At 54.8% G+C, this 22260-nt stretch overlaps 1 protein-coding gene across 2 annotated transcripts in view; it reads left to right on the top strand.

Moving 5' to 3' along the window:
- Window positions 1-2350: 2350 nt before the first annotated feature.
- The window catches only part of Tnfrsf8 (TNF receptor superfamily member 8), a 62261-nt gene continuing 42351 nt past the window's right edge, over window positions 2351-22260 (top strand). For both annotated transcript variants that reach the window (XM_058572653.1, XM_046424908.2), the window contains exons 1-2: window positions 2351-2428; window positions 14377-14464. In XM_058572653.1, the coding sequence (XP_058428636.1) occupies window positions 2366-2428; window positions 14377-14464 (151 nt within the window). In that variant the 5' untranslated portion in view covers window positions 2351-2365. The remainder of the gene's footprint in view (window positions 2429-14376; window positions 14465-22260) is intronic.

Here is a 22260-nt window from a genome sequence, read left to right as displayed (position 1 = left end):
AAGCACCCATCATCTTTTTTTGGTGGAGGGTACTGGGGATTGAACTCAGGGGCACTCAACCACTGAGCCACATCCCAGCCCTATTTTGTATTTAGAGACGGTCTCACTGAGTTGCTTAGTGCCTCGCTTTTGGTGAGGCTGGCTTTGAACTCGTGATCCTCCTGCCTCAGCCTCCCGAGCTGCTGGCATTACAGGTGTGCCACCTCACTGGCAGCACCCATTATCTTCATTGTCAAATAAAGAGCACAGTTCTCAAGGTGGTGAGCCCTGTACTTCTGCAAGGTTTCTGCGCAGGGGGTGTCCTGGGTGATGTGGCTCAGATGGGAAGCCCTGGGAGGAACAAGAGGAGGGAAAGATGGATTTTTCACATCATCTCCAGAATCATCTTTTTCCATGGATGTGCAATATTCCATCAAAGGGATGAAGCTCGATTTCCTTAATTACTGATTCAGGGTATTTCTAAAATTCCTAAACAACATTACTTAGGAATCTTTTTTTTTAATAGTTTTCTTTTTTCCAGTTGAACTATTTCTTTGGTTTTTCTTCAGTGGTGAAATTATTGAGCCACAAGTTGTAGACATTTTTTTTTTTGGTGGTGGTGGTGGTGGTGGTGGGGGAGTTGGCTATTGCTAAGAATTGCTGTACTGTTCTCTGAAAATGGTTGTAACATTTATCAGCAGAGTATGAATGAGTGTTCTGGTTTCACCACAACCTTGGGGTTAGATTTTTCCAAAATTGTTTTTTATAAATCATAAAAAAAACCCTACTGATACTGATGATTTAATAGACCTAAAAGAATATCAGAGGTTGCCTTAATCTGCAAGTCTTTGATTACTAGAAAAGTTGAACTTTTATGACTTGTAATCCACTTTTTATTTGTAGCTTTCCTTGTGTAAGCTGTTTTGCTACTGTTTTGTTCTCTTTGTGTGTTTAACAAGCATTTATTTACTTGGAACACGAGCTCTTCTATAGGAGGAATCTATATATGGGAAGCCTGCATCCATCCTGGGTTCCTCCTGCCCCTACCTGGTGCTGTGGCTATCACAGACAGGTGACTTTCACAATCACTTAGTAAAGAGAGTGTCAGCAGTGGCTCTTGGGAAGGGGCACATTGGGAATCAGTTTTTCCAAGTGGAATCAGGAGCTCTAGAGGGACAGGGCTGTGGGGTGGTCAGTTCTGGACACCTCGCTGGGAAGTTCTGGTGGGAGATAACTGTTCCCACTCTATGGGGCCCTCCCTGTGGGGGCCTGACACTTTGCAGGAGCAGACTGAGGTGCAGAAGCCTGAGGGTCCTCAAGCCATTCTGGGCTCAGGAAGAACAATAAGCCCATCCTTACAGCACACAGGCTGCTTGCTTGTTTCTGAGCCTTGGATTCCATGTCTGAAAACACCACACACACACACACACACACACACACATGCACACACAGGCAAAAACACCCACGACCTGCGGCCCATGTCCTTTTTTTTGAGTGGATGATCAATAAGCGACTATGAATTGACTGTTGAAGGAAAGGAGCAAAGAGAGAAGCCAGGGGAAGGGGAAGCGCTGGAAGGGATCCTGAGCTCTATGCATCAGGATAAAGCGCACTGCCTCTTTCCCTCAGAGGAGAGTGCCCGTGGTCTCCTCCAGCGGCAGTGGAATGCCTGCGGATTGGTATCCAAATGCTCTGTTCATGAATTCCTGCCATAGTCAGTCCATTCACCCATCCACCTGCTTAAGCACCCACCTATTCACCAACCCAACCACCCAACCATCCATCCACCCCCTGATTCATTTCACAGCAAATCTTTGTGAGTGGGGAAGGGTGGATGGTGGTTGCTTTCTCTGCAGTTTCCTGACTCCAGCTGCCCCTCCTGAAGAATCTAGAGAGCCTGGGAGGTGGCCTGAGTAATGGTGTCAGGACACCTTTTCCCTTCCTTAGGCTAAGATGGGGTTGGGGGCCCTGGGGATCCCTGGGGCCTCCCAATCTCCAGTCCCACCTCCAGGGCCCAGCGACCTTTCCCACCCAAAAGCCCTGCTGAGACCAGCAGCGCGCTCCTTAGCGCCACCTCGTCAAATCCGGGGCGGGCCATTTAAACAGCGAAGGGGAGTGTCTCCAGTGTCCCCTCCGGTGGCACGTGCTCCCCGCTTCTTCGCTACTAGAGGCTGCGTTCCTGGAAGCACTTCTGGGTCGGGGGAGGGAAGAATCAGGGCTCAGCCCTCAGAGAAGGGGCAGCCACTTTTGAAGTGACTTCACCGCGTGCGGTTGCGTGCCGGCGAGGTGGCCCCGGCACCGCCCGAGCCCGAAGGCGGACCGCACGTGGGCGCCGCGCTTCCCAGGTGGGCGCGGGTGGCAGCCCAGCCCGCGTCCCGCCCCCGGGATGCTCGCCCTCCACGCTGCGCTGGGACTGTGGCTCGTGGGGACGCTCGGAGCCTTCCCACAGGTAAGGCGGTGGCTGTCCACAGCCCCGGACGGTGTGTGGTGCGGGGGCGCAGGGACGCTCCCCGCCGCGTCCCCGTCCAGCGTCCCCGTCCAGCGGGCCGGCAGGTGGCAGGTTGGCTGGGAGGCTAGCGGGGCGCCTCCTCCCTCCCGCCGATCTCTAATTCTAATTGAACTATTTCTATTGAACTGTCCCCACTGCGCACAGGGTCGGGCCAGGTGGGGCCTCCCTTGGCGGCAGGAGGTTGGTGGCTCTGCCCAGCTGCCGCTCTGGTCTCTAGGCTGCCACTGGCTGGAGGTCTAGGGAGAGAGGCCAGAGAGGGTGAGAGGCAAAGGCTGGACTAGCTTCCCCAGCTCTGGGGGCATTGAGTGGCCTGGAGCACATGGTGGACATTGTCCCTGGAGAAGGGTCAGCCGTGGGACTGGCTTCTGTTGTGGGAAGCCCAGAAAAGAGTTTGGGAACCGCATTAGAAAACCTGAGCAGTTAGCCTGGCCCAGTGTGGCACACATGTGACCCCCAGACCAGGAGGATCCCAGGTGAGGCCGGAGGACCACGAGTTCCTGGCCAGCCCAGGCAACAGTGGGACCCTGTCTCAAAATAAAATAAAATTAAAAAGGCTGGGGATGTAGTGCAGTGGTAGAGCCCCAAGGTTTCAAATGGGGGTGGGGGGAGTTTTTCCATCTTCCAGTATCGAACCCTAGACTAGGTGCTGGCATAGGGGTGGGGAGACCTCAGCAGGGTCTGCAGAGCCGGGTCTGCAGAGGAGAGAGAGAGCCCCTGGCTGAATACAAGCTGGGGACAAGGAGGGAAGAGCCTGGCTGCTGGTGGGGACAGCTCCCTCTGTCTATGGGAACAGCCGTGGGAGCTGGGAAGTTGAGTCCCATCCACCAGGGCCTCAGGCAGGGTGGGCGACAGGCAGGAGGGAGAGGGAACAAGTGTCCCCTTCCATCTCCAGCCGGGCAATGGGAGCCACCTGCCCTGAAGAGGGCAGAGGAGGGCAGCCCATTGTGCACACAGCAGGGACCCGGCTAGAGAATCCACCCAGCGCTCCTAGCCCTCTCTGGGGGCGGGGAAAGTAATAGGACTCGGAGAGACAAAGGGCAGGAAGGAGTGGGGGGGAGGCAAGAGCTGGGGAGTCTTTGCTGTGTTTGGTGACTGAAGCTAGTGTGCTGCAGAGAGAAATCCCTTTAAAAAAAAAACTATAGGGGCTGGGGTTGTGGTCAGTTGTGGAGCACCTGCCTAGCATGTGGACTCGGGTTCTACCATCAGCACCGCATATAACTAACTAACTAACTAACTAACTAATTAACTAACTAAATATATGTATGTCTAAAAATACAATAACACTGTAAAAGCTATACATTTAATAACACATGGGATTTGTGACTATATTCTAAAAGCAAAAACTGTAAATGCTTCAGATAAAACTGTTTTTGTAAGGTACGAAGGTTTTTTTGTTTGTTTTTTGGTACTGGGGATTGAACCCAGGGGTGCTTAACCACTGAGCCACACTCCCAGCCTTTTAAAATATATTATTTAGAGACAGGTCTCACTGAGTTGATTAGGGTGTTGCTATATTGCTGAGGCTGGATTTGAACTCATGCTTCTTCTGCCTCAGCCTCCCAAGCCACCAGGATTACAGGCATGCACCATCATGCCAGACGGAACCTGGGGTTCTTGCACAAGCTAGGCAAGCTGTCTACCACTGGGCTACACTATATCCCCAGCCCTTTTTTAAAAGTTTTATTTTGAAACAGGGTCTTCCTAGATTGCTCAGGCTGGCATTCAACGTGAGATCCTCCTGTCTCAGCCTCCTGAGCAGCTGGGGTTACAGGTGTGCACCCCTGCACCTGGTTTCCTTTACAGACCTCTGTAGGTGCATGGCCATATTTGTATTGTTTTTGTACAAATACACAGGGTTTCCCATAAACCATAACCTCTGGTTCATATGACTCTTCATTTGGCTTTTATAACATCTTCCATGTCTTGGAGAGCTTTCCATATGGATATTTTAAGATCTGCTTATCTTAAAACACTGCATAGTATTCTACAAAGTGGGGGATTTCTTATTTATGTCCCTGAAGAAAGAGTGGGTTTTTTTTTTTTTTTTGGTACTGGAGATGGAACTCAGGGGTCTCAACCACTGAGCCACATCCCCAGCCCTATTTTGTATTTTATTTAGAGAGAGGGTCTCACTGAGTTGCTTACTTTTGCTGAGGTTGGCTTTGAACTTGCGATCCTCCTGCCTCAGTCTCCCGAGCTGCTGGGATGACAGGCATGCGCCACCGCGCCTGGCCCATTGTGTTTTCCTTGTTGGTTGTCATGATGGACAGCCCTATATGGATGCTTTGGGGGAATGTGATTCTTTCCTGGAGATGAGGTAGGCATTTAAATTAGCAGAGAAACGCCAGATTGCCTCTGGTGGGGAGTGGGCTGTACAAGGTAGATAGCTTCCAACAGCGAGCCAGGCCAACTCCCCGCACCCCATCACACTCATCTTCTGAGTTCTTCTTTTGTGACTGGTAAGAGGCGCCATACCCTTATTGACATGATTTGCATTTCCCGCTTGCTGGGGAGGCTGAACATCCCTCGTGGGCTCACCCTGCTGGGTCCTTCCTGGGGGGAATCAGGGTGTCTGTGGGATAGGAGCTGCCTGTCCAGCCCAGTACCCCTGCTGGCCCCTAACTTCGTCCACATTCACTTAGGGGGGAAAAATCCCAAGTCAGAGTTTGCATTTCCTTGAGTTTTAAATCCTCCTTTCATCTCCATCTGATTTTTTTTTAAATTTTTATTGTTGGTTGTTCAAAACATTACATAGTTCTTGTTATATCATATTTCACACTTTGATCCATCTGATTTTTTGAGATGATTATTTTGCCGCTGGCACCCCGAGGCAAGGATGCCCTCTGCTAAAGAGTAGTAGCTTGTGACACCCCCTACCACCCTCTTCCCAAGATGGTTTCTTGGGAAGACCCCTGCAAATCTGGAAAGACCCCTGCAAATCTGCAGAATTGATTCCCCACAGCTCGGTCCTTCTCCTCCGGACACCCCAGGGTGGGGTGGGGGCCAAGCCTTGCTGTGAACTCCTTGGCTTAGAGTTCCCGAGCATGGTCTTCCCGGCCAGTGCTGGGGCTACTAGAGCCTCCCCACCACATCCCCCCATCCCAGCCCCAGTTTCCTCCACAGATGTAGATGGTGGGCGTTGTCGAGAAGGAATCTGCTGGGGTGATGGCCAGGCCCTGTGTGTCTCACCCCCTCCTGGACTCCCCACTCTTAAGGCTTAGCTACTCTTCTAGTAAAGGCTAAATTGGAAATTCCAGGTACTGGTAAGAGGGCCGGAGAGCCTTTCTGGTTTTGTTTTGGTTTAGTTTGGTTTTTGCAGCCCTGGGCATGGAGCCCAGAGGCACCTTACCACTGAGCTACACCCAGCCCTTTTTATGTTCTTTTGAGGCAGGGTCGACTTGGTCCTCCTGCCTTGGCCTCCCCCTCCCCTAGTAGCTGGGGTTAGGGTTAGGCAGCACACTCCGCAGGGCTCCTGGTTTGATGTGGCTTTTTGTTCAAATCCAGAATTCCTCCTGATGCACCAGGAAGGGACCCTGACAGGAGGGGTGCAGGGAGGTGGGGGTTTGCCGGCCTTCCTTGCCTCTGCTGGGAGCAGCAGGAGCACCTTGGGGCTGGGGAGCCACATCACTCAGCTTGAGAGCAGCCCGTGCTGGGAGGAGGGCAGCCCTTACTGGAAGTTTCTGCTGCTCCCACTCATATCTGCCTCAGACATGCTTCTTGAGTAGATGTGATTCATCCTTAGGTCGCACACGCCCCTCTCACCCCTCACCCCGGGACAGCCATCAGAAGGAAACCAGGGGAGTCTGCACAGATGGCCAGCTTGGCCCAGCCTGGGCCTGGTGGCTGGGGTGGCCCAGCTGAGATCCTGGTCCCCGTTTTCCAAAATAGTCCTAAGTCCTTATCTGTTGATGGGCAGATTCAGCAAATCTTAAATGAGCAGCTGCTCTGTGCCTGGCACAGCTCCAGGGGCTCTCATTCCAGGCTGTCCCAGCCTGTGCTCATACGCCTCCAGTGACAAGTGGCCACTCCGGCCATCACGGGCAGCTCTGACATTCAGGTCTTCTTGAAGGACTGAAGCTACCTACTGGTTCTGGAAGCAAGTTATCTCCCTCTTCCTCAGAGATACCCCTCGGTGATGAGAAGATGGTGACCCGGCCCCTGAGTCCTCGCACGGCCCTCCCACCCTCCAGGGTGTCTTCCCCATCAGGCGGGCGTGAGCTTGAGGCCCCTCCCCAGCTCTTCCCCTCCACTCATTCAGCAAAAGTCTGTGCGCACGCACGCACGGCACAGCAGGTGTCTGCCCAGGGACCTGTCATCCTGCAGGCGGTGATGGACAGTCCAGAGACTGTGCTGGCTGCAACGAGGGAGGACCCCGGGCCAGCGCCAGAGACAGGCAGCTCCCCTGGGTGGGGCCAGCCAGCCTGCGGGAGGTGGAAGGGAGGAGCAGCCAGACGGAGACCAGGGGAGGAGGGGTCAGGGATCCTGTCCACACTGGGGGCTCAGCCACTGGGCAGATGATGGAAAGGCCTGCTGAGGGACAGAGCCGTGCTTGGGAGGACAGCACACATTCTGTGTTGCCCACGTGCCAGTGGGGGCTGGGTACTGAAGCCCAGCCTGGAACCACAGCCCCTGGATCTGTGCCAGGCACAGAGCAGCTGCTCATTTAAGATTAGCTGAATCTTCCCAGATCAAAAAATCCCAGCACACTGTCCTGGGGAATGTCACTCCAGGGCTGGGATGCTTTCGACCACCTTGAGGTTTAGTTGAGGTGTGGCCCTGACTCTTGCTGTGGCCCAGACTCTGGTAGTAGCCTAAACAACTTGGTACAGAAACCACTGTGGAATTTCTCCAGGGCCGGAAGAGCGTCCCTGGGGAAGGAAGGCTAAGCAGTTGCCCAATTTGGCCTCGAGGCCAGACCACGGGAGCACTGACTCACACTTTTCCATCCCCAGCCATGTTTGTAGCTCCAGAACCTTGCATGGCTCCCTATTGTCAAACATCCTTTCCGGATGTCACTCTCAGGGAACAGTAGTTCTGTGAGAACAGGGTTCTGTGGTCACCTCCGTTTGAGAAACAAAGTACATTGTGTCTGTCTACCCTCCAAACCTCTTCTTGGTGAATCCGAAAGTGAGGAAGCCTCTCAGGGTTGGAGGGGATATGCAATTTACAATCAAAACCTCTTCAGTGGGATCTACCCATCCTTTTTGGTTACATTTCTTTTCTGTTGAACCTGTCATCAAGGCAGTCCCAGGCTTTGATGAAACCCTACTCGGGAAGCAGAAGTTAAGAGCAGACATGTCCCCAGGGTCAAAGGTCCCGCATCCTGGTCTGTCTCCTCCTGCTCCCACCGTCCGACCCCTCTGCCCGCCCAGCACCCCCAGCCCGACTCTGTCCGGCCCTGTGTCACTGCTCTTGCTGTGCCTCTGGCCTGGGATGGTCCCCTCAGGTCCGCTGTCAGTCATCCTCCACTAAATGGAACCCGTCACGAATCCCCCAGATTAGCTCTTCTTCTCTGCTCGTCTCCTGATGCTCAGGATATTTGCATTAGGTGATTCATGAATTTATCTGTCCTTATCTATGAGATTCTTCTTCATTGATTCATTCCCCAGATTTTTATTTAGTATCTCCTGTGGGCCTGTTCTGGGAACTCTCCTCATGAAACTTAATCATCTAGAACTGATCTCTGTATTGCCCCAAAGCCAAGCCCAATGCCTGGTTCATGCTGGGCAGGCTGGAAGGGGACTGTATTTGTTTGTTGTGTTGCTGTAACAAAAATCCCAAGGTAAGGAACTTTATAAAGAAAAGAAGGTTACATAGCTCACAGTTTTGGAGGCTAAAAGCTTAAGATAGGGTGGCCCCATCCGTTGAACCTCTGGTGAGGTCTCTGGCTGCATCACAGCATGGCTGATGGCATCATGGCAGGGGTGCTTGGGACAGGGAGAGATCACATGCCAAGTGCCAGAGAAATTCAGACTGAACTCTCGCTTTTATAGCAACTTGCTGTCTCGGGAACAAACCAGAATCCCTCGAGGACAACATCGATCCCTTTCAGTGACCTAACTTCCTCCACTAGGCCCCTCAGCTTTTGAAGGTTCTGCCACACCGGGGACCAAACTCTAGCGTATGGACCTTTGGGAGACCAACCATGTCCAACCATGGCAGGGACTCGGGTTTCTGTCATCTTCTCAGCTTGGGCCCTCCACTTCCCCTCCTGGCTGTCAATCACCACAAACTTCGTGGTTCAAAACAACACAGATTGTCTTCTTATAGTTCAGTGGTTCCGAGGTCCACAATGGTTGCCACTGGGCAGTCAGGACGTGGCAGGGTGTCCCTCCTGCCTGGGGGCTCTGGGGGGCTGCACTTCCTTGTCTTTTCCAGCCTTTGGAGCCTTCTGGATTCCGTGGCTCTGGTTTCATGATGGCAGCGTCAGTCACCCCTTCTGACTCTGAGCCTCTCCTGGGTCCCTCTGTGGTAGGACCCCTGTGGTGGTGTCCGCCACGGAGAAAATCCAGGATCACCCTCGTCTCAAGATCAGCTGATCAGCAGTCTTAGTTCCAACTGCCACCTTGATTCCCCTTTGTCACACCGGGTGACTTGTTCACAGAGTCGGGGACCAGGATGTGGACATCTTGGGGGGATGCTGTTGGCTGATCACAGAGCCCTCCAGGTCTCCTTCCGTCCTACGTGGGACTGCCACCTCACACAGGTCCTCGCACACGGGGTGTTCACGTGTCCCTGAGGTTCCTTGCAGCCGGGCCAGAATCCATCCTGCACGGCCGTTTCTGTGCCTGCTGTCTGGACTCATCTGCTGCCGGGGGCCAGGAAGCACAGAGGTGGGCACTGGGGGAGCTGCACTCAGGAGCAGATGTCTGTCCCCGAGGTGTGTTCAAGGTGGGGCAGGATGATGCAGTTCAGGGGTCTCTTGGTGAGGTGTTCAGGTAAGTGCTGGGGGGTGGAGAGAGGGGTTCAGAGCCTCCTAGGATCAGGTGACGAAGCCCAGCAAGCTGTGGTGTAGTCTGGTGGCTACCTATCAGCCTGGTGCTTGGCAGAATAACTGTCCTCTAAACATCCACATGCCAATCCCTGGAGCCCTGAGGCTGTCACCTTAACATGGCAAAAAGATCTTCGTGGAGAGTGATGGGCAACCATCCTGAGATGGAGAGACTGTCATGGATTGTCAGGGTGACCTTGATCTAATTGCACAAGTCCTTAAAAGCAGAGAGTCCTTCCTGGCTGTGTTAGAGAGATGATGTGGGAGAAGAGAGAAGTGAGGTGAGAGGGTACAGCCACCATTGTTGGCTTTGCAGATGGAGGAAGGGGCTGTATCAGACTGCGATGCGTTGCTATAACAAAACACCCGAGGCTGAGTAAAGAGGTGTATTTGGCTCGTGAGTTTGGTGACTGGAATGTCCAAACAGCGCGATGCAGTGCCCTGGGGAGGGCCCTCCTCCCCCCCAGCTGTGTTGTAACATGGCGGAGAGGTGGAAGGGGAGACAGCCACCTGCAGGAGAACGACCCGTGCCAGGGAGGAAGTCAGTGACCTCACAAACAGGGCTTGTTCTTTTCAAAACCGTCTGCTCTGGTGGGGCCACCAGAATGTGCCCCCACGAGGGAAGTGCCAACCCCTCGACACCCTAATCACCTTCTCTAGGCCTCACCCTCAAAGCTCCCCCAACATCCCAACGTCACCACACTGGGGACCCAGGTGACAACATGTGAACTGTCTGGGGGATGGAGCCTCCACACCACGGCTGGGCCAAGGCAGCCTCCAGAACCTGCAGCAGTGTCAGCAGGCGGCCAGCGGGGCAGCGGGACCCAGGCCTGTAGCCCGGGGCACTGCCCACAGCCGGGTGGGCGAGGAAGGATGTGGCCTGCTGACGCCTTGCCTTTAGCCTGCTGAGGCCTCAGCTGGACGGGGTGACCAGGGAGGGCTTTTCTGAGGAGGTGGCATACGAGTGAGCTGGGGTGCCCCAGGTGAGGGGCATGGGGTGGCCAGGGGAACAGTGTGCGCTGGACCCTGGAGGGAGCACGTGGGGTGCCAGTGGGGAATGGGGAGAGGGAGAGGGTGCCAGGGGTGCCCAGCGAGTGGAGGGCAGGGCAGCTAGGGCAGGGCCTCTTGGACAAGGTCAGGTCTTTATTCACAGCTGGGCTGGAATGGTCTGCGTGTCTTCCCCGGGTAGAGGGAAGATCAGATTCATGTTTTCAAAACACTCCTCTGGCATCTTCTCCGTGAGTGGGGTGCAGGAACTTGGAGGGTGGGAGGAGACCCTCAGGTGGCCACAGGGGGTCACGTCAAGAGGGCAGGGAGGTGAGGACGAGCTGGTGGATGTCAAACCTCAGCTAAACAGACACAGCCAGTGACCAGGGGAGGCAGGGAGAGGAGGAATTTCAGAGAGTCCACCTCTGGGGCCTGGGTGGGTTCCACGCTTGGCAGCAGAGCCTGGTGGGTAAGGTGTGTGCAAGATGGGTCCAAACCCTGGCTGGGCTGTGGCATGTGGGTGACTTAAAGTCAGGTTTCTTAACCTGCCTGTGTTTTCGTTTGCCTGTGAAATGGGCTGATAGTTGCTGGCTGTTAGAATTACTTTCCCTGGACAGGTGCGGTGGTGCCCGCCTGTCATCCCAGCAGCTTGGGAGGCTGAGGCAGGAGGATCACAAGTTCAAAGCCAGCCTCAGCAACTTAGAGAGGCCCTAAGCAATTTACAAGACCCTGTCTCAAAATAAAAAGTAAAACTGGCTGGGGTTGTGGCTTAGTGGGTAAGTGCCCCTGGGTTCAATCCCCAGAACTTCTCTTGCCAGAAGCAATCCATGCGGCATCTCTTGCTTTCTTTCCAGCACTCCTCAAACTTTAAAGTACCTTTGACGCCCCTCGGGATCTTGTTACAATGCAGGTCCCCATTCCACTGGCGGCACCTGGCTCGCGGTTTGGAATTCTGCTTTCGGAGCAAGTTTCCAGGTTGATGCGGTTGGTGGCTGCTGGTCCCAGCTCCTCACCTTGGGTGATCAGGTGTGGGGACTCGCCACCTCCACTGTGGCCCCTCTGGGGATTTCGCATTTGACCCCACCCCGGCCTCAGACTCTGGGCTCCCACAGGTGTGGCCCGGCCCCTTTTCCTCTTGGCTGGGACCAGGTGGGGCTTGTTGAAAGTGAAATTTACCAGGTCTAACCCGGAAAACCAAACGAACCTGAAAATAGGCCCCGTGAGGGTTCCGGCCCTCTCTCTCGGTGCCGCTCGGGTTGGACCATGGTCTCTCCTTGCACAGCTCAGCACCCTGTGGACACCTTGCCTGGCCTCCAACCTGCCGGGGAACCCCACCCAAAAGCCCCCCGCCAGTCCTCGGGCTTCCCCCTCCCACTCTTCCCTTCCTGACCCCCCTCCCAGGCAGGAGCCAGTGCAAAGTCCCAGCCGGTCACCCCTTTCCCCAGGGGCAGAAGCAGTGGATGGGCCCCTCAGCATCTGGGCGCACAGCCCCGGGGAAGGGTGGGTCCCTGTTTCTTCTGTTGTTATTTAGGTCCTTAACGTCTAAAGCTTCAAATTTCCCCAGACGCTGCAGACGCCAAGGCTGTCACTGCCGCTCTGCTGGGACGGGGTGGCTGAGGAGGGTGCTTGTGCCTGGACAGCTGGGGACACAGCAGGGGAGGGCAGGCACAGGGCCGGGGTGGAAGCTATCTATGCTTGACATGAGGCCAGGCCAGCTTTGGGCCCAGGCGGTGCTGCCAGGGGGAGGCTCAGGGTCCCTGGGGCCATTTCTCTCTAGTTTATATGCTGGGATATCTGGGGAAGATGGGTTGTCCCTTCTGGGGGTGACAGGTCCCCAAGGGAAGTTCGGGTTTCCATTTGCCCCTGGCCCAGAATAGGGGCTCGATGTTCTTGGGCTGTGGCTAGAGCCAGTTGACCGCAAGCTGGCATGCAGGGTGATCTTGGGCAGCCGGGGGAGCTGGTTTCCATGGTAACAGGCCTCATGGACCGGGCCTGGCTTCTGCCACTGCTACATGCATCACTTCTAGACACTAAGTGTCCCTTGGCTTGTCCCCATTTTCTGGGCTCTTGTAAATGACATCACAGGTACAAAAGATCCCCCAGTGTCTCTGCTGGAGAAGCTGCTCTCTGGGGCCTGGGGCATCTGGGGCCTGGTAGAGCTGTGCCCCGACCTGGGCCCCACCAATGTCTCTGGGAATGGCTGCGGGGACCTGGGGCTAGTCCCTTCCTCCATAACCCCCACATGGAAAATGGGGCTCCCCGTCCTCCTCTCCCTCCTTCATGGGGCTCTGAGGAGCAGGTGCTGGACATCCTGGCTGAGAGCCCGGCCTCTCTGGAAAGCCAGAGGACAGCACCCCCTGTTGGCAAGCCGCGGACTTACACAGTCTACCCAGAATTGTGGAAAAGGGCTGTCACCCAGGGCCCAGCTTGTTTACATGGTGGTTTTAACCATATATCTAAATGCTTAACGTGGGCTGGGGGTGTAGCTCAGGGATGGAGCATTTGCCCAGTATGGGCAAAGCCTTGGGTTCTCTCCCCAACTCTGAAAAAATAAAATACCTAATAAACACAGGAAAAGGTATACAACGAAGGTACTCGTCAGAGAAATGCAGATTTAAAATACAAGGAGATCACTGCACAGACACCAAATTGAGTAGAGTTTTAAAAACCAACAACACCAAGCGCTCCCGGGGTATAGACAGTTAGACACCCCTGGGAGTAGTAGTTTAAAGACTGTCAGAGCTGAGCACACGCACACTTCATGACCCAGAAAGCCCACTCCCCCGTACGTGCACAACAGCATGCATAGACTTGGGCACCAAAATATATGTACAAGAATGTCCCCAGAAGCATCATTATTATCAAAATGTGGAAAGGACCCAATGTCCTTCCAAAGTAGAACAGATAAATTGTGCTCATTCCTGCTTTGTGATACCACACAGCCACGGCAATGGGTGTGATTCTTACAATAAAATGTCAAATTAAGCTGGACACAGTGGTGCATGCTTGTAATCCCAACAACTCAGGAGGCTGAGACGGAAGGATCGCAAGTTCAAGGCCAGCCTGGGCAACTTAGAGGGATTCTGTCTCAAAAGGAAAAAGGGGCGGAGATGTAGCTCAGTGGTAAAGCACCCCTGGTTCAATCCCCAGTACCATCAAACAAAACAAAACAAAATAACAAAAAAATGTCGAATTAAAGACACCAGGTACAGGAAAACAGACTGTATGGTTCCACCTAAATCAAGCTCAAAAGCAGACAAGACTGAACCATCTCTGGTGTAGAGGTGAGGCTAATGGGTTCCTTTCCAGAAGGGCATGAGGAGTGTGCTGGGGTGGGGGGGCCAGGTCCTCCTCTGGGTACACCTTGTGTTCACCCGTCTAAGGACAGAGGGCTCTGGACTTGGGACCTGTGCACTTCTCTGGGGCTGTGTCAGACTTCAATTGACACTTCTTTTGCTGCTGGGGATTGAACCCAGGGCCTTGCATGTGCTAGGCAAGCACTTGACCACTGAACTATACCTCCCACCCTTAATCAATAAGTTTATTAGGAATTTTTATTGCTGGGCCCAACCCAGAGACCGAGTGTGAGGCAGCCATGCTAATTTAGGGAAGGGAGTGGGGTCATGGTCCCAAGAGGGCCAAGAGAATTTGCTGGAGGGTTGTCTGTGAGTGGGAGAGGAGGGGAGAACAGGAGGCCCCAGGTGTTCGGCCTGGTCGCGAGTTGCCATCACCCCCAGAAGCAGTGGGGTTGATGCGGATGTGCAACAGAAATTCTCTCCAGTTTCTCTTCTGCAACGTGAGCTGAGTCTCAGGCCTGGTTGGCAGCAGGTGCACTCCAGGCATCCCGGGTCTGGAAGGAGCTTGGACATCTGGGACCTGCCTGGCCTCACCAGCTTCTCTCACCCTCCAGGATCGACCCCTCAAGGCCGGCTGTGCTGGAGACCCCAACCGCTACTACGACGAGGCTGCCGGAGCGTGCTGCTACCGCTGTCCCCCAGGTGAGTGGCCGTGCTGGGGGCGGGGAAGGGGCATCTTTGTCTTCAGGGTTGTGACCGCTGAGAGAATGGGAGCTGACAATCATTGTCATTATTGCTACAGGTTTCTGAGCACTGTCCCTAATGTCACAGAATCCGGCCTCTCTTGAAGGGTCAGACTGGTGGAATCAGGCTAGGTGTGCTGCTGGTGCAGAGAAGCAAGTCCATCTGTATGGGGGTCTGTTATTAATTTACAGCTGCCCCTCCCTGGACATTTGCCCTATGTACACTAGTCTGAGACCCGTGGGCTGTTTCTTTAGTGGTCACCACTTTCCCTTACCAGTCCCATTTGCAGCTGAGGCCGTTGGGGCTCGGCAAGCTTCAGTAAAGTGCCCAGGTCACAGAGCTGGGGCAGGGTGGAGCCATCTGGGGCTGCAGCCTGGGGCTTCGTGACCCCAGGGCCTGGACTGTCACCATTCCTCCACTGTCCCTCTTCCTGGGGTCTGGAAGCCCTCTCTGGTGTCTGCTGCAGCGCGGAGCACACATTTTGTCCCAGGGTGACCTGGACACCTGGACTACAAATTTCTAGGGGAACAGAGCTTGCTTGACCACAGCTGGCTTTCTAGAATGCTCACTCACCCCCAAAACGGTGGCAGATGATCAGGAAATCCTTCTGGAACATTCTTCAAATGATGCTCAGGCCAAGGAGGTGAGCAAATGGAACAGGGTCACGGGGCCTTTTGGTCCCCCTGTGGTTATTATCAAAAGTCCCCAGGCGCAAGCAGTGACCTCAGATGGCTGGGCATGTGATGAAGTTGCAGTGTGGTCTCTGACCTCAAGAACAGAGATTGCCACTGGGCGGGAGAGACCTTCATTTCGACAGAGAGGAAGTCCCTGTACGTGACTTGTCACTCGTGCATTAGAACTGCCACTCGCTTTGAGTAGGGCAGGACCCTGGGAGTGGGCAGCTGCTGTCTGGAGGGCTTCCTGAACACGAGGAGGTGGGGCTCATCTGCCCACTCTTGTGCCCTGCCAGGCATGCTGCTGGAGGGTGGCCACAGGCTGTGATACACAGGTAGGAGGCAGAGGGGATGTGGCGCCAGCTGGGCAAGAACCTAGTGAGGCCGTTCCCAGACCTGTGGCCTCTTAACTTTCCCGTGAGATCTGGACCCAGCATGCACATCAGCCGCCAGAGGACAGACACAAGTGTTTGGGGGGAACATTTGATACTTTCTATTTCCAAAGACAACTCAAAGTAGTTATCATGGGAGGGAAAGTGGGACTTCGTTGGACTTTGTTGCCATATTTAATGGTTTTGTGTTGATTTTGGATGATGTCACGAGGGTCTTCGTGCTGGGTTCAGTGCTGGGGACCTCAGTGCTGAACAGGTCCCCCAGCTTGCCCTGCTCCCTGTTCTGCCTGCCCGTCCGTATTGGTCTGCTCCGGCTGCCGTCACAGAAGGCTGCAGACAGGTGGCCTAAGCAAGTCATTTTCCCCTGGAGGCAGGGCCAGGATCAAGATTCCAGTAGGCCTTGGTTTCTTTCTTTTGTTTTAAATATTTTTTTTTTTTTTAGGGGCTGGGGATGTGGCTCAAGCGGTAGCGCGCTCGCCTGGCATGCGTGCGGCCCGGGTTCGATCCTCAGCACCACATACAAACAAAGATGTTGTGTCCGCTGAAAACTAAAAAATAAATATTTTTTTAAAAAAATTCTCTCTCTCTCTCTCTCTTTAAAAAAAATATTTTTTTTAGTTGATGGACCTTTTATTTTATTTATTTATATGTAGTGCTGAGATTCGCACCCAGAGCCTCACACATGCACTGAGCCACAACCCCAGCCCCAGGCCTCGGTTTCTGATGAGGACCCTCTTGCTGCCTTACGATCAGCTGCCTTCTGATAGTGGGGAGGCCTCTGTCTTTGTCTCTTCTCTTCCCCCTCTTCCTATGAGGCCACAAGTCCTATGTGATCAGGGCGCCGCCCCTAATGACCTCATTTAACCCTAATTACCTCCTGAACTCCTGTCTCCAAATACAGTTACAGTGAAGGTTAGGGTTTCAATATCTGAATTGGGGGGCTATGCAATTCAGTCCCTCCCATTATCCTCCCACCCATCCCCTGCCCTCTGCCCACCTACCCAGCTGCCCAGCCAGCAAATGTCTTATACTGAGGCCACTTCTCACCTTTCCAGCTCTTTCTCTGGGAACTGCTGGGTGTTTCGGAGCCTCTGGGCCTTAAGACATGCCTGTCCCCTCCTGTCATCTACACCTGCTGCAATCCCAGCATCCCCTTCCTTGGGGGCCTTCTCGAGAGCCCAGTACTGGGGGGTGGCTCCACACACATCTCCTCAGCCCTTCTTGTTGGTGATCCACCCTGGCCCCCGTCCCTGGGATTGGTGTGACCCATAGTTCTCTGTGAACCCCCAGGGACCCCACCATCCCAGCCACAGGAGAGAGAGAGAGTCCTTCCCACCCCCGTGTCCCCTGGATTCCAGCCTTGACAGGGAGCAGGTGCAGGGGGAGTGACATCCTGGTCCCAGGTGCCCTGCACTTAGAAGCTGTGGCTTAGGAAGGGGCTCCTCCCACCACTTCCCCTCTCCCAGGTGCGGTCCCGGAGGTGGCACCCGGTGCCTGGATGGTGGGCGGGGCATTTTGCTGGAGTTTTATTGACCCTGCGCTTCTGGGTAAGTCACAGAGGAATCGCAAAACCACCCACAAAAACCCCTCCCTCCATCTTTGGGGGAAATTTCTGACATTTTGTCTGCCCTGCAATCAGGGCTCAGTGCGGGTCAGTCAGGGTGTGCCCGTGGGCGGGTTGGTAGAGGAAGGAAGCTGGAGCCTCTGAGCTGCAGGGGTTGATGCCTCCCCCTCCGCTCACTCAGGCCTGCCGCGCCCCTTCACCCTTCAGACAGCCCCTCCCCGGCCCTCGCTCGCGCACCCCTGGTGACAGGCAGCTCCCTCCTCTCTCCCACGGTGGGACGTGCAATGTGGCAGCTGGGGTGCTGGCCCTTGGCCCACGAGGCTGCTGGGAAGGGCTGCATGTGGCCATCTACTGAGCCACCCTGAGCTCTTCCCCGGGACACTGCTCTCGGGGGCTCGGGGAGCCTGTGGGGAGCCCCGCAGGCCCTTGGTGTTCCGCGCAGGGATTCTGGATCCCTCCCCTGTGCTCCAGGACTCACTGCCTGCCCGGGATTTTTCCAAATGTTCTGCAGAGAGCACGGCTTGCCTGGGGCTGGGCAGGGGGTCCGTCCCGTCCCAGCCCCTCTGCCATCCGTGCTTGGTCCCGTCCCAGCCCCTCTGCCATCCGTGCTTGGCTGGCTCCTTTTCACTGCGGCCCCCAGATCCAGACCAGCTCCAGTGCCTGTTGTTGCTCTGGGCTCCGGTGCCTTCCCCGTTCCACTCTCCTGACCCTCATTCCACCTGTCAGGACCTGAGTGTCTTTGTCATCCTGCAGGGTCCCCTGCCCAAGCACGGGGCTTGGCACCTAGTAGTTTCTCATTAAATGTTTGAATGAATGGAAGAGTGACTATGGCTGGGTTGCCCTAGCGCACTGTTCTCTGTGTCACCCGGGGTCCAAGCTTCCATTGTCCCCAGCACCTTCTGCTGCTGACGTCAGACCTGCCACTCTCACTCTCTCCCGCCCGTTCCCTGCATTGGTTCCTTCCAGTCTTGTCTTTATTCAGCCTGAAAAATCCACCAGGGGCTTCTGCTAAGAAGAGGAGGGGAGGAAGGGAGGGAGGGGTGGCCCAGTGGGGAGCTACCCGGGAGTTACTCACGAGTAGAGGAGGCTATGTATCGCGTGTATCTGATGGCTGCACAGGGAGGTGTGTGGGACGCCTCAGAGGAGAGGGGTTGGAATCCCAGGAACCGGAAAAGAACCTGGATGGCTAATCTGCATCACCCACCCATCCATTGTTTTACCCTCCCACCCTTCCACCCATACATTCACCCATCCACCCACCCACCTACCCAGGCACCCATCCATCCGTCCACCCATCCATCGTCCATGTGTTCTGAGCATTTGCCATCTACCAGGCACCCCCAGGCGGAGGCAGAGCCCCACAGGCTCAATCTCAATAACAGACGGGTATTATAGTACCTGTCTTATAGGTGTGAATCTTTTGTTTGTAAGAAAGGGGGCGTCATAGTTTGAGTTCCCCAGAAGTGGGCTGTTATAGGCTGAACTGTGTCCCTCCTCCCCAAATTCATATGTTGAAGCCCAGTACCCAAAGTGACTATTTAGAGAAAGGCTCTTTCTGGAGGTGATTAGATTAAGATGAAGTCATGGGGTGGCCCCTAATCCAATATGACTGGTGTTTTTATAAGAAGAGGAGATTTGGACACACATGCACAAGATCATTTGAGGACACAGGAAGAGTCAGACATTCACAAGCCAAAGAGAGATGCCTCCCAGGGAACCGGCCTGCCCAGCCTTGATCCTGGGCTTCTGACCTCCAGAGCTGTGAGACAGTACGTTTCTGTTGCTCTGTAAGAAGCACCAAGTCTGTGGCACTTTGTCTTAGTCTGTTTCCAGTTGTGACAGCTGCATTCTACATACTGGGCAATCTATAAAGGACAGAGGTGCCTTCGGTGTGGTGCTGGGAGTGGGGAGTCCAGGAGCGTGGCCCTCGCTGCATCTGGGAACCGTCTTGTTGCATAACGTGGTGGAGGGCGTCCTGTGGCAAGAGTTCAAGGCTTCTGTCTCCAATTTCTTCCTCTGCTGATAGAGCCACTAATGCCATCCTGGGACCCCCCCGCCATGCCATCTAATCTTAATCACCCCCAGAGCCCCCTCCTCCAAACACTGTTGACCTGTGAATTTGGGGATCAAGTTTCTAACACACAAACTTTTGGACAGACACATGATTGGGGTGACCCTAGCATGTGGTTGGGTGACCCTAGCAGATTAACACAGACTTTGAGACAATGACTCAAAGACAAGTAGGTTATTTGGGGAGTGACCCCTGGAAACACTGATTGGAAACAGAGAAATGTCACGGAGAGAGAAAGCTGCCAATCAAGGCACCAACCACTGTGATGGGCTACTGGGGCTCAATCCCACTGGGGACTCTGGGGACCAGTGCAGAAGGCGGAGGAGCTGGGGTATCTGTACACCCGCTGCCTCTGTCACTGGGGCACTCCTGGGTGCCGAATCCCTGGCAGGTCAGTCTGCCACGCGCTGGCAGAGTAGGTTCTGGGGTCTGGAGAAGCCCTCCTCCCCAGGGACCCAGATGTCCACAATAGACATAGCAGGGGTCGAGATCCTAACAAGCGTCGCAGAACCCAAGGTCAAGCTCGTCTCATTGAGAACTCGGAGGCAGGACTCAGATGGGCAGTTGTTGCCTCCTCTCCCTGCCTGTCCCTGCTGCCTGTCCCTCCCGCCTCCGTCTCCTCCGACCCCTGCCCTAGTCTGTGTCCTGTGGCCATGACAGCGGAACACCACAGACTGGGGAATTTATAAAAAACAGAAATGTATTTCTCATGGTCCTGGAGGTTGGAAGGACCAAGATTGAGGTGCTGGCCGTGGCAAGGGCCTCCTTCTGTGCCGTCCAATGGTGGAAGGCAAGAGGGTGACATTAATCCTCAGTAGTGACATTAATCCATTTTCCACCTTTTTTTTTTAAATAAGGTAAACATGTTCTTCCTTCCTTCCTTCCTTCCTTCCTTCCTTCCTTCTTAGCTTTTTGTGGACACAGTATCTTTATTTATTTGTATGTGGTGCTGAGGATCGAACCCAGTGCCTCACGCATGCCAGGCGAGCGCACTACCACTTGAGCCATATCCGCAGCCCACTTTCCACCCCTTGACCCTTGTCCTGGAGATTGAGCTTCCAACACAAGTGGCCGCACCCTAATCCCTTCTGTCGGTGATGTTCTCTCTCTCTGTACGGTGGCCTGCCCTGGCCTCCCTGCCCTTGGCCAAGCTTGCCGGGCCCACGGCCCCTTCCCAGTCTGCAGGGCTCTCTCAGGCCACCAAGAGGGGAAATTCTTTCGGCCCCAAGTCCAAAGCACAAGAAGAAAGGACCCAGTGGCTCAGATAAATGTGAATGGCCACTGTGCTGTGGTCACTCAAGGCCAGGACTGTCCTGGACCACTTTTGGGGTGGGGAGAGGGGTGGGGCAGGGAGCGATTCTCCTGGGAGGGCAGCCTGTGGGCTGGGAAGAACTTCCAAATGTGTCTCTGCAGCAGCTGGGGGGATCCTGGGTGAGGCCACCAGGAGCCCTGGGGGACCTGACTGTTTGGAGCAATCAGGGAGGCTGGCATTTTGGGGGTGACATCTGAGCATCCTGAAGTGAGCAGGAGTGGCCAAGTGGGGAGGGGTGTGCTCAGATTGGAGGGCACGGGATATGCCAAGGCCTGGGGGTGACCAAGGTTGGGCTGCCCCAAAACTGGGCTAGGAGGCGGGGCGGGTCATTTGTCCAAAGCACCAGTGATGAGGCAGCTGGAAGGGGAGGGGTCGGCGGCCTGGACACCCGCAGGAGCAGCTGGGGCTGGGTGGGCTGAGGGCCCTGACGCTGAGCCAGAGACGCGAGGCGGTGACGAGAATGTTGGGGAACTTTGAGAACATCTGGGGAGGCAGACAAGTACTGACCAGAGATTAGGCCTGGGGCAGACCAGGACAGGGACACTTGGGGACTAGCTCTAAGAATACCTCAACTCCGGAGCCTTTCCTAACCATGTTGCTTCTGATGACAAGAGTGATGCTCGGTAGGAAAGATCTGTCAGAAAAGGAAAAAGAACAAACAAGAAGAATTGCTCCCTCTGCTACAGCCCTGGAACCTGTTGGTTCTCTGCCCCGTCTGCCTCAGGGCCTTTGCATGACCAGTCTCCTCTGCCTGGAACACCCTCCCCCCAGCACTCTGCATGGCTGCCATCTTCCTTCTTTCCAGTCTCCTCGAGGTCTCTGCTCACACTCTGTAGAGTGCTTACTCTATCCCCCTGCCCGTTTCTGTGGTCTTCAGTTTTCCTCCATTTAGAAACCAACCTGCTCACTTCTTTCATTACTGCCTTGTGTCTCTCCTCCACCCTGACGTGTAAGACCCAGGGGAGCAGGAATCTCCTCTTCTTTGACTCCTAAATTGGGACCTGGGCTATAGGTGGTGGTCAGTAAATGTGAGTTGAGTGAAAAAATAATTCCTCTGCCAAATTTGCCACTCCGAGCCCTTGAGAGTATGTCCTGCAGCACACGGTCCCTGGCACTCACCCAGAACAGCCTCTGGTACTGACAGGCGATTTTAAAGGGACCAGAGAGGGTGTCTGGGTGGGGTCAGATGATCAGGAAAGTTCCATGAGGACACCATGTTTCAGTCTGTCCTTCTCAGCAGATGGGGATAGGGATAGAGAGGGAGATGAGGATGGGGGTGGGGATGGGGTTGGAGATGGAGATGGAGATGGAGGTGGAGGTGGAGGTGGAGATGGAGGTGGAGATGGAGTTGGAGGTGGAGGTGGAGGTAGAGGGGGAGGTGGAGGTGGAGATGGAGGTGGAGGTGGAGATGGAGATGGGGGTGGAGATGGGGTGGAGATGGAGGTGGAGATGGAGATGGAGGTGGAGGTGGAGATGGGGGTGGAGGTGGAGGTGGAGATGGAGGTGGAGATGGGGGTGGAGGTGGAGGTGGAGATGGGGTGGAGATGGAGATGGAGATGGGGGTGGAGATGGAGGTGGAGGTGGAGATGGGGGTGGAGGTGGAGGTGGAGATGGGGTGGAGATGGAGATGGAGATGGGGGTGGAGATGGAGGTGGAGATGGGGATGGAGGTGGAGGTGGAGATGGAGGTGGAGATGGGGGTGGAGGTGGAGATGGAGGTGGAGGTGGAGATGTTGATGGAG

This window comes from Marmota monax, unplaced genomic scaffold (assembly GCF_021218885.2).
Source record: "Marmota monax isolate L192 unplaced genomic scaffold, Marmota_monax_Labrador192_F-V1.1 WCK01_AAM20220418_F8-fsc00080, whole genome shotgun sequence".
NCBI classification, from domain to species: Eukaryota; Metazoa; Chordata; class Mammalia; order Rodentia; family Sciuridae; genus Marmota; species Marmota monax.
Note: the sequence above shows the minus strand (reverse complement) of the source record. Positions and strands in the feature narration are given on the sequence as shown.